Source organism: Chiloscyllium plagiosum, unplaced genomic scaffold (assembly GCF_037043375.1).
Source record: "Chiloscyllium plagiosum isolate Xiang-an unplaced genomic scaffold, Cpla_swu_hap1 HiC_scaffold_15, whole genome shotgun sequence".
Lineage (NCBI taxonomy): Eukaryota > Metazoa > Chordata > Chondrichthyes > Orectolobiformes > Hemiscylliidae > Chiloscyllium > Chiloscyllium plagiosum.
The window spans coordinates 44,151,420-44,163,730 of record NW_028270153.1 but is presented as its reverse complement, the minus strand read 5'-3'; the positions used below and the strand labels follow the sequence as shown (position 1 = coordinate 44,163,730).

The 12,311-nt window shown below is 46.4% G+C and overlaps 1 protein-coding gene and 1 long non-coding RNA gene across 3 annotated transcripts in view; one reads left to right on the top strand and one right to left on the bottom strand.

Annotated features, from left to right (window-relative positions):
* slc9a8 (solute carrier family 9 member 8) overlaps positions 1-4,133 on the bottom strand; it is a 76,303-nt gene extending 72,170 nt beyond the window's left edge. The window contains exon 1 of one of the 2 annotated variants that reach the window (XM_087994926.1): positions 3,892-4,133. In XM_087994926.1, coding sequence (XP_087851052.1) covers positions 3,892-4,109 — 218 coding nt within the window. In that variant the 5' untranslated portion in view covers positions 4,110-4,133. The remainder of the gene's footprint in view (positions 1-3,891) is intronic. The other variant, XM_043710280.2, reaches the window with a different exon arrangement.
* Positions 3,952-11,817, top strand: LOC148147648 (uncharacterized). The gene is made up of 3 exons (XR_015759588.1): positions 3,952-4,088; positions 4,934-5,193; positions 10,243-11,817. It is a non-coding gene; the product is annotated as an uncharacterized LOC148147648 (long non-coding RNA).
* Positions 11,818-12,311: the final 494 nt, after the last annotated feature.

Genomic DNA, 12,311 nt, shown 5'->3' with positions numbered 1-12,311 from the left:
GTTAAGGTTTAGATGGAGAGGAATTTGTTAAGAGTGTACAAGAAAATTTTCTGAGTCAGCATGTGGATGCACCTACTAGAGAAGGTGCAAAACGTGACCTACTCTTGAGAAATAAGGCAGGGCAGGTGACTGAGGTATCAGTGGGGGAGCACTTTATGGCCAGCGACCATAATTCTTTTAATTTCAAAATAGTGATGGAAAAGATAGACCAGATTGAACAGTTCAAGTTCTAAATTGGAGGAATACTTTTGATGTCATTAGGCAAGTACTTTCAAAAGCTGATTGGGGACAGATATTTGAAGGTAAAGAGATGGGTGGAAAATAGGAAGCTTTCATAAAATAAGATAATGAGTGTCCAGGGATGGTGCATTCCTGTTAGGGTGAAAGGAAAGGCTGGTAGGTGTAGGGAACGCTGAATGACGACAGAAATTCAGGGTTTGGTTCAGAAAAAGAAGGAAGCATACGTCAGGTATAGACAGGAGAGATCGAGCGAATCCTCAGAAGAGTACAAAGGCAGTAGGAATATACTTAAAAGAGAAATCAGGAAGGCAAAAAGGGGCCATGAGATAGCGTTGACAAATAGGGTGAAGGAGAATCCAAAGGGTTGTTACAAATACTTTGAGGACAAAAGGATAACTAGAGAAAGAACAGGGCCCCTCAAAGGTCAGCAGACAGCCTTTGTGTGGAGCCGCAGGAGATGGGGAAGATACTAAACGAGTATTTTGCATCAGCGTTTACTGTGGAGAAGGACACGGAAGATATAGAATGTAGGGAAATAGATGGTGACATCTTGAAAAATGCCCATATTACAGAGGAGGAAGTGCTACATGTCTTGAAATGCATAAAGGTAGATAAATCCCCATGACCTGATTAGGTGTGCTGTAGAACTCTGTCAGAAGTGAGAGATGTTATTGCTGGGCCCCTTGCTGAGATATTTGCATCATTGATAGTCACAGGTGAGGTGCCAGAAAACTGGAAGTTGGTTAACATGGTACCATTATTTAAGAAAGGTGATAAGGTTAAGCCAGGGAACTATAGACCGGTGAGCCTGACGTGGGTGGTGGGCAAGTTGTTGGAGGGAATTGAGGGACAGGATCTACACATATTTGGAAAGGCAAGGACTGATTAGGGATAGTCAACATGGCTTTGTGCATGGGAAATCATGTCTCACGAAATAGATTTTTTTTTGAAGAAGTAACAAAGAGTATTGATGAAGGTAGAGCGGTGGACATGATGTATTTGGACTGCAGCAAGGCATTTGACAAGGTTCCCCATGGGAGACTGGTTAGCAAGGTTAGATCTCATGGAATACAGGGAGAACTAGCCATTTGGATTCAGAACTGGCTCAAAGGTAGAAGACAGAGGGTGGTGGTGGAGGGTTGTTTTTCAGAATGGAGGCCTGTGACCAGTGGAGTGCCACGAGGATCAGTGCTGGGTCCACTACTTTTCATCATTTGTATAAATGATTTGGATGAGAACATAAGCAGTATAGTTAGTAAGTTTGAAGATGACACCGAAATTGGAGGTGTAGTGGACAGCGAAGAAGATTACCTCAGATTACAATGGGATCTTGACCAGATGGGCCAATGTGCTGAGGAGTGGCAGATGGAGTTTAATTTAGATAAATGCGAGGTGCTGCATTTTGGGAAAGCAAATCTTATACACTTAATGGTAGGGTCCTAGGGAGTGTTGCTGAACAAAGAGGTCTTGGAACGCAAGTTCATTGCTCCTTGAAAGCTGAGTCTCAGTTAACGAGGATAATGAAGATCGTGTTTGGTATGCTTTCCTTTACTGGTCAGAGCACTGAAAATAGGATTTGGGAGGTCATGTCGCGGTTGTACAGGACATTGGTTAGGCCACTTTTGGAATGTTGTGTGCAATTCTGGTCTCCTTCCTATCAGAAGGATGTTGTGAAATGTGAAAGGGTTCAGAAAAGATTTGAAAGGATGGTGCCGTGGTTGAAGGATTTGAGCTAGAGGGAGAGGCTGAACAGGCTGGGGCGGTTTTCCCTGGAAAGTCGAAGGCTGAGGGGGAACCTCGTTGAGGTTTATAAAATCATGAGAGGCATGGATAGGATAAATAGACAAAGTATTTTCCTTGGGATGGAGGATCCAGAACTAGAGGACATAGGTTTATGGTAAGAGGGGAAAGATATAAAAGGGACCTAAAGGGCAATTGTTTCACGCAGAGGATGGTGTGTGTGTACAATGAGCTGCCAGAGGGAGTGATGGAGGCTAGTACAATTTCAACATCTGAAAGGCATCTTAATGGGTATATGAATAGGAAGGGTTTAGAGGGATTTGGGCCAAGTGCTGGCAAATGGGACCAGATTAGGTTGGAATATCTGGACAGCATGGACTGGTTGGACCAAAGGATCCGTTTCCGTGCTGTGCATCTCTATGACTATGACTCTATGAGGCGTTCTTCCTTCAGGCGCTAGGTGGCTCGGATTTGGCAGTGAAGAAGACCCAGCACTCGTATGTCTTTGGCAGAGTGGGAGGAGGAAATGAAGTTTATGGCCACAGGACAGTGGGGTCATTTGGTGCATGTGTCCCTGAAATGTTCTGTGAGTTGGGGAGGTTGCCTATTGTTAGGTTGGTAAGTAAGTAGCTTGTGGTACTTTATGCAGCAATTGGTGCCTGTATGGAATGTACTGTGACAGAAGTCAGTAGTGAATAATTCTATCAACAAGTTCACAGAAGGGTAACATCAACAGCTATTGAAACATTTGATACAAGAATTTAACAAAAAGTACGTGACCCGTAAGTTCCCAGATACCTCCAACAGCCAGATGAACCCCAATGGCTTTTTCTAATCCTATCTAAATGAGTGCACTGAGCTTACCTGGTAAGCTATTCCACTACTTTTAATGGACTCCTTATTTGAATCATTAGAGAAAACAACTTGCATTTATACAAATCCTTCCATGGCCATGGGGCAAGGGAGACATTCACAAAGTACATTTACAACAGACAACATATGAATAGTGAAGTTCCATAAACAGCTATAAATTTCCGCAAACCAGTTTGACTTGATTGTGGGATAAGTAGTAGCTAAGCCACTGTATGAACTTCTCAGTAAAGAACATTTGGAGTCATGGTCATCCAAAATCAGGGCAGACAGAAATTTTGTTTTACATCTTTTCGGGCATGTTTGGGCATCAATCTCTTATGTACTGCAATGTTTGCAGATTAGAGATTTTGTTCATTCTCCAGAATAGATTAACAGAGACTTAGATGATAAGGTGCTAACTAATTTCATGACTCTTTCAATCCAAAGAAAAATGGCTAGGTAACTAAAAACTGGAGAAAAAAAGGGGCAGTTAATAAACTAATCACTATACAGAGTTCAGCCATAATTCTGGTGCGATTGAGAGTGACCCACCATACAGTTTTGTCTGAACAATCACACCTTCAATAAGATATTTTGACAAAAGCAATTTCACACCAGCATTTTCAGTATTGAAATCAAAATTCCCATCAAGGTGAAGTACCTGTGACTTTTGAGTTGATTTAAATAATACACTGCGCTAGACAAAACTTTCAAGTGCTCAAAGTTCTGCATTGTTATAGCAGATGAATCATCCATCACATTACTAACACGTTCACAAACATTTAATTTCAAAAGGAGCATCGACATACAAACTGCTGAAATCAGGAAGTCTACGAATAGTCTCAATTGCGTATTGCTCAATTTGCATGAACCAAAGCCCTCTTCATTACTTCAGTTATTTATTTTAAAATGTTAAAAACAAATAGCTAAAATAAATCTGCTTTATTTAAAAAAGTTATGAACAGTTCTTAAAAACCACAACAAGTGCAGGTCAGTGTCGAGCAGCAGTCTCTAACAGCAATTACCTTGACCCCCTTAATCTTACCCACTCGGCCTCACCTGTCCTGATCTCCTTTCTTTCCATTTTCCGCAGATGTGTCACTGTGACTAACCGCCTGGGATTGAGCACCATCTCGCTGCTGACTGGCCCTGTGCTCCAGGAGAGCCTGTGTCTCAGAGCCAGCTGCAGCCTGCCCGGCCTCCACCGGATCGCACCGAATGCAACAGCCCGTCAGCCACAGGGCGACCACAACCAGGTTAGCAGCACAAGACACCATCCCCGCCCCCCTCTGCCACCACAAACTACACGCACCGACAGGACTCGAATCAACCCGAGCACAGCCTCTCGCTCCTTCCCCCACCCCCAACCTGGACTATCGCTTCCGGCCGCAGCACAGCCTGCCGGGAGATTGTAGTTCGCCTGTCCGACCGCAGAACTCCAAGTCCCAATACGCTCCGGGACATCCCACCGTGTCACCTGTGGAACGTCCAGTTTCTGAATGTTCCATTCCACTTAGTGCAAGAGGCTGGGCACAGTTATCACTGTGCAAGCATTCATATCAATCTGTAAGGCACTCCCAAAATGCAGACTTTTTAATATCCTCTCAGAAAGACTCACTGTGAGAGGTAATTTCGGTTTAAACTTTAAGATGTGCCTGGACCACAGACTGATCTATAATAAAAGACAAAACTTTTGTTTCTTTTCTAACAACCATTTTATATACTCAAAAGTAGAATAGTTTAAATTGTGCAGAATGCTGACAATTTGTGAGCGATAGTAAAAACAAACAGGCTCTTGATTGATGAAGCCATTAACACAGCAGGGAAGGATGAGTCCTTGACTGATAAGACTACAGGGTGAGAAAAACAACAACTTTAGAGACTCTGAAGACATTTGTTGCAGACTTTGTGATAAGGGTACAAATCGAAGAATAATGATGTTTTTAAGAATGTGAACCTCATGGCTTGTTAGAGCCAAGGAGGGGAGGGACTTGTACTGTATATAATGGGAGACTTTGTAAGCCTCAGCGCGCTTTTTCTCAGAAGAGTGCCCAACTCTGCAGACTTGCTAATAAAACTTTGTTTTCCTGAATTTGTCTAGAGCGATTATTGAGAAGCGATTTTCGTTTCTAACAACTTGGGGGCTCGTCGTCCGGGATCAACACTCCGGCCGCAAGGGGAGTTGAGGAAGGATATCGGAGAAGGTGCACCCTGCTGAGTTCAGCAGTCCCTGATTCCTTGCTTGTCGCCCCGCGCGGTTTGAGCGAGTGATATCTGGGAGGCTCAGGAAAACAAAGGAGGGGTGTACCCGAGGCAGTGGGGACGGTTAACGATCGAGTAATTTCGGTGCACCGAACCCAGGTAAGAAAAAACTTGCGGGGACCGTGTTTCCGGAGGACTGGGGACCTACGGGGTGCCTGTGGATTTTTTCTACAGAGACGTGGGACTCAGGAATCTAGAGACCGGGGCTCGCCTGTGAGGGATTTTGCAGAGACCGTGTTTGAGGAGGAACGTGTACCTACGGGGTGCCTGTGATTTGTGTCACAGAGACGTGGGACACAGGAATCCAAAGACCGGGGGTGCCTGCAAAGGAACCTGGGCGATCACGGGACTGAAGGTCCAGGAATTGGCTACATTGTGATAGATTATCACGGGAAAAATACGAAGTCCTCGGAAATGTGAAATAAGGGATCTAAGGCGATTAAGGGAAAGGTAGGCTTAAACAGGGACAATGACACATACCCCGGGGTACCTGACGATAATCCGTTAGGGGGAATGCTAAATAATTGGGATCAGGGTGGAAGAAAGGGAAAATCTAAAAGGAAGATGGTAAAATACTGTCAAAAGTGGTCCCAGAAACCTATTCAGGGCGACTCAGTGTGGTGGCCTAGATTCGGTACTGACGAAGACTGGGTCCGGCAAGCCCTCATTTTATATGTCAATTCAAAACCTGATGTTAATCTGGAAGAAAGTGATTATGCCCTTTGTTGGCTGCCGGTTACGATATCTTGCCAAATGCAGGTAACCAATAAAGACTCGAAAGGGCAGAAAGAATGGGACCCTTTAGATCACTTACCGCCGCCCTACGTGACCCCGTCTGCCCCACAAAATGTTCCTTCGGGTGACGACGATTCAGGGGAAGGGGAAGAAAATGGGGAGGAACCACAAACTACCTCAGGGGTACAGACCAGATCTCAAGCTGGAAAGGGTCACAGACAAAACCCTGTCTCGATTGCAAGAATGAATCCACTCCGGGAAGTGCCCATGGGGGGCGAGGAGGGAAGGATGGGATATGTGAACGTTCCCTTGACGAGTACTGAAGTACGGAATTTCAGGAGGGAGATGAAGGGTCTACTAGAGGACCCCATGGGACTTGCTGAACAATTGGATCAGTTCCTGGGTCCGAATACTTACACGTGGGAAGAGATGTGTTCCATCATGAAAACATTGTTCTCTAGCCAGTAGCGTCAGATGATACGACAAGCTGCGCTCTTGGTCTGGGAGAGAGAGGGGGGAGAAGGAGGGGAGCAGAAGTTTCCCCTCACCGACCCCGAGTGGGATAAGAACACGGAGGGAGGACGGCGCAACATGAGAGACATGCGGGAATATTGGATAAAAGGAATAAGACACGCAGCCCCGAAGGGGCACAATTTTACCAAGGCCTTTGGTAATCATCAAAACCCGGAGGAAACCCCTACGGACTTCCTAGACAGGATTGGGAAGAATTTGCAGCAGTTTGCTGGGGTGGACCCTGAGACGGACGTGGGGCAACAACTCATACGGGTAGAGTTTGTATCAAAGGCCTGGCCGGACATACGAAAGAAGTTAGAGAAAATGGATGATTGGGATAGTAAATCTTTAAGTGAACTACTACGGGAGGCGCAAAAGGTGTTTGTGAGAAGGGACGATGAGAAGCAAAGGAAGGCGACAAAGATAATGATGCAAACGGTGCAACAAATGACAGCTGGAAGAAAGGAAAAGGGAGAGCCGTGGCAGAAACAGGAAAGGGGAGAGTCGTGGCAACAGCAGAGGAAAAGAGAACCATGGCCGGAACAAAGGAAGAGTGGAGGAACGCGAGACCGCGACAGGGAAACGAAGAGGACACTCAGATGTTACTATTGTAATGAAGAGGGACATTTTAAACGGGAGTGCTCCCGCTACAAGCAGGAGGTGAGGTCGTACGCCCTGATGGAGGAAGATTAGAGAGGTCGGGGGTTCCTACCCTTGGGGCAAAAGGACTATCGACAGGAACCCCTGGTAAACTTGAAAGTAGGGCCCCAAGGATCGGAGATCACATTTATGGTGGACTCGGGAGCCGAAAGATCAAGTATAATCCAAATACCCCCGGCACCCGAGCAGGAGGAAAAGTTATGGGGGTATCTGGAATTGGAGGACAGAAATTACAAGTCCCAGTGGTGGAGGACGTGGAAATTGGATATGAAACAGAACTACTAAACGAGACCTCCTTCTACTGCCATCGGCGGGGTTTAATTTGTTAGGAAGAGACTTGCAGGTCAAACTAGGGATCGGAACGGTACCAAATAACGGGGAAATGGTGGTAAGGTTGTTCGCCCTCACCGAAGAAGATGATCAACAAATAGACCCGGAAGTATGGTACCGAGAGGGGAACAGAGGGGGTCTAAACATCAAACCTCTCCAAATCACCATGTTACCAGGAAGAGGCCCGGTAAGAAGGAAACAATACCCGATTGCTATGGAAGGACGGGAGGGGTTACAACCTGTGATAGAAAGATTAATCACAAATGGACTACTGGAGGAATGCATGTCCCCTTTCAATACTCCAATACTCCCTGTGAGGAAGCCGGACGGGACATATAGGCTGGTGCAAGACTTGCGGGGGGTTGAATGAAGTAGTCCAGGCTAGATACCCGGTGGTACCTAATCCCTACACGTTAATGAGTAAAATTCCCCCCGAACATGAATGGTTCAGCGTAATAGATCTGAAGGATGCTTTCTGGAGTTGCCCCCTTGACGAAGAAAGTCGGAACCTTTTTGCCTTTGAATGGGAGAATCCCTTCTCAGGACGAAAGCGACAGTTAAGATGGACGGTCTTGCCGCAGGGATTCACGGAGTCACCCAATTTGTTTGGACAAATACTGGAGCAGATCTTAGGAGGATTTCGGTGTAACGCGGAGAATCAATTGCTCCAGTATGTCGATGATCTCTTACTCTCAGGACCAAGAGAAGAGGAGGTACGAGCAGACACCGTTGCCCTGCTGAACTTCCTGGGGAAACAGGGTCTACGCGTCTCCAGGACAAAACTCCAGTTTGTGGAGCGAGAAGTAAGATATCTGGGCCATCAAGTCAGTAAGGGGCACCGCCGTATCACGCCAGAACGAATATCAGGGATTACGGGTATGCCAATACCCAGGACGAAGAAGGAAGTCAGACAATTCCTGGGACTAGTAGGGTATTGCCGGATATGGATTGAAAGTTACACCACTTTAGTAAAATATTTGTACGACAAACTGGGACAAGAAGGACAAAAGGTGGACTGGTCAGATGAGGAGGAGCAGCGATTTAATATTATTAAAAATAAACTGATTCGAGCTCCGGTATTGGCTTTAACCACCCTGAAGGAACCGTTCCAGTTATATGTCAATAGCGCCGGTGGAATTGCCCAGGGTGTGCTTACTCAGCTGCGGGCAGGGAAACGTCAGCCGGTTGCATTTTTGTCAAAAATGTTAGACCCTGTGTCATGTGGATGGCCGACCTGTATACAGGCAGTGGCAGCTACGGCAATGTTAGTAGAAGAGGCCCGGAAACTTACCTTTGGAGGAAGGATCACAGTATACTCCCCACATTCGGTTAGTACCATACTGGCTCAAAAGGCTCACCGCTGGTTAACAGACTCTCGCATCCTGAAGTATGAGACGATTTTGATGACCGGGAACGATCTCAATTTTGCAAAAGATCTCAGTTGCAACCCAGCCCAGTTTCTGTACGGACGTCCTGCAAACGGGGAACAGGAGCATGATTGTGTGGAATTTCTGGACTTGCAGACCAAAAGCCGAGAGGACCTGCAGGAAGCCCCGCTGGGTGAGGGACAGGAACTGTATATCGACAGGTCCTCCCGGTGCATCAGTGGAGTACGATACAGTGGCTATGCTGTTATAGATGGTGCAACGAAACGGGCGATTGAGTCCGGACGACTGCCCGGGAAGTGGTCAGCCCAATCCTGTGAGTTGTACGCCCTCCAGAGGGCACTGAAGTTGTTGGAAGGGAAAGTGGGGACCATATATACTGACTCAAAGTATGCATACGGAGTCGTTCATACTTTCGGGAAAATCTGGAGAGAGCGAGAATTGATAACTTCCCGGGGAAAAGAATTAGCTCACGAACAAATGATCAGCCTAACGTTGGAAGCCCTAGCGTTACCTACGGAACTTGCAGTAGTCCATGTACCCGGTCACCAGAAGGGGTCGACACCGGAAGCGGTGGGAAACCGGCTGGCAGACGAGGAAGCCAAGCGGGCAGCGGTCGAAAAATCCGTCCAATTGTTAACGTTAACACTGTTGCGGGAAGGGCTCGCTAAACAACCCGTCTTCACCCAGGGGGAGATTGATAAAATGGATCAATTGGGTGCCCGGCTAGATACTAACGGGAAGTGGACGGTTCCTGATGGGAGACAAGTACTGAACAAACAGATCACCTGGGGTATTCTGCACCGATTACACCATCAGACCCACTGGGGGGTGCAAGCCATGTGTGACACAATCCTGAGAGACTATGTATGCAGGGGGATATACACATTAGCCCAACAAGAGGTAGTCGGATGCCCCACTTGCCGGCGTATTAATCAGAAAGCCATGCGTTCTATGCCAGCTGGTGGTCAGCCCCTCGCGATTAGACCATTTCAGAGGATCCAAGTCGACTTTACAGAATTACCCCCAGTACAGAGATGGAAATATCTGCTAGTAATAGTAGACCACTTCACTCACTGGGTAGAGGCTTTCCCAACTGCCAAAGACGATGCACCAACCGTGGCCCGACTAATCCCGAGATATGGCATAATGGAATCTATCGACTCAGACTGCGGGACGCATTTTATTTCTAAGCTACACCATTTGATCTGTACTGCCCTGGGTATCCAATGGAAATTCCACGCACTCTGGCATCCTCAGAGTTCGGGTCGAGTTGAGAGAATGAATGGCACGCTCAAGACCCAATTGACTAAGCTGATGTTAGAAACTAAGTTACCCTGGCCAAAGTGCCTGCCCATTGCCCTATTGAGGATACGTACGGCACCTCGCCGAGATGTCGGGGTTTCCCCCTATGAAATGCTGTTCGGATTACCGTATTGGAGTAAGGTTGATGGATGTCCCACTCTACAAGGGGGGGATGTATTTATCCGAACCTATTTACTGGCCTTATCCCGTTCTTTTGCAGAACTCCGGAGGAAAGGTCTCCTGGCTCAGACTCCGCCGCTCGACTTCCTCCTGCATAAGGTGGAGCCCGGAGATTGGATACTTGTTAAGACCTGGAAGGCCGAAAAGCTCCAGCCGCGGTGGGAAGGTCCGTTCCTGGTTCTGTTAACAACTGAAGCAGCTGTTCGGACGAAAGAAAAAGGGTGGGTCCACGCATCAAGGATAAAGGGGCCTGTTCCGCCTGAAGAAGAAAGCACCTGGACATGCGAGCAAGGGGACAAGCCGTTGTCGGTAAAACTGAAAAGATAGCAATAATGAACTCTACTTGGACTGTATTGGTGGGGATATTGATCAGTTTACTCCTGTATGTGGGGGAGGGTGAGGGGAGATGTGACAAATGTCGAACTACAGTAAGACTTGGGATTCGAATCTATTCGGGATCATTTGTGTCCCATTCCTATGTGGACGATAGGTGTTACGATGTGAGTGCACGCCATGAATGTTGGGAGGATGGGAGACCCTATTATCAGGTATATAATAAAGGATACGGTGGCAAAATCCATGGATGCCCTATAAATGACCGCTGGGTGTGTATCAGCAAAACTGGGAGGTGGGACCTATCCTCCGTGTTGCTCAGGGAGCAGGTTGACAGAGTCAAGGAGACCAAGATACAGATCACTGATCGGTGGTTGGGGAAAGAGCAAGACGGTCAGGGCACGGTCGTACTCCCTAAAGTGCCATCTGTATACGCAGAGGTAGAAGGAAAGATTGAACTCCCTGATGTTACACAAAACCTGTTTATTGATCTCACCTCTAGAATAGCCACTGTTTTAAATGTTAGCAGTTGCTGGTGGTTGGGGGAGGCATGATTCTTCTTCTCGTAACACCCTGCCTAATTCCTTGTATTCAGTTTTTAATTCAGAAAAATATTTCCCGACTCCAGGCAGTGGTGGTTCCACAGCATGGGACGCGGGAAATTAAAGTGATGTTGCTGCGAAAGACCAAGGATTTCCCGGGCCCTTGAGGGAAGGGGGGGCTTATCTTAGTCAGGCACATCTTAAAGAAAGAAAAGGGTGGAATTGTGAGAGGTAATTTCGGTTTAAACTTTAAGATGTGCCTGGACCACAGACTGATCTATAATAAAAGACAAAACTTTTGTTTCTTTTCTAACAACCATTTTATATACTCAAAAGTAGAATAGTTTAAATTGTGCAGAATGCTGACAATTTGTGAGCGATAGTAAAAACAAGCAGGCTCTTGATTGATGAAGCCATTAACACAGCAGGGAAGGATGAGTCCTTGACTGATAAGACTGCTAGCACAGACAGAGAAGAATAAGTCTTTGACTGATAAGACTACAGGGTGAGAAAAACAACAACTTTAGAGACTCTGAAGACATTTGTTGCAGACTTTGTGATAAGGGTACAAATCGAAGAATAATGATGTTTTTAAGAATGTGAACCTCATGGCTTGTTAGAGCCAAGGAGGGGAGGGACTTGTACTGTATATAATGGGAGACTTTGTAAGCCTCAGCGCGCTTTTTCTCAGAAGAGTGCCCAACTCTGCAGACTTGCTAATAAAACTTTGTTTTCCTGAATTTGTCTAGAGCGATTATTGAGAAGCGATTTTCGTTTCTAACACTCACTTTGTCGCAGGTTTTCGTCACGCGCTCATCACAGTGACCTAGACCTGCCATCATTGTCAGAAAGAGTGTTCATTGAGTTCAGTTTTGGATGACACCAAACTGATATGCTGCCATAGGATCTCCACTAATATCAGCTCTCACAAACATGTTAAACATGATGTGGGGGTGCCGGTGTTGGACGGGGGTGGGCAAAGTTTAAAAGTTAGGTGTTGTGCGATTTTCAAACATCTTAAAAACCGAAAGAACTGCGGACGCTGTCAATCAGAAGCAAAAACAGAATTTGCTGGAAAAGCTCAGCACGTCTGGCAGCATCTGTGAAGAGAAATGTTTTATTTCACACACTAACTATTGTAAGCCACTAACAGCCTCCACAACAGCTATTTGCTCTCCTAGCCAGATTGTTATCAACTCCTTTGTCCGACTGTTCTCTCTTTTTGGACTCTATC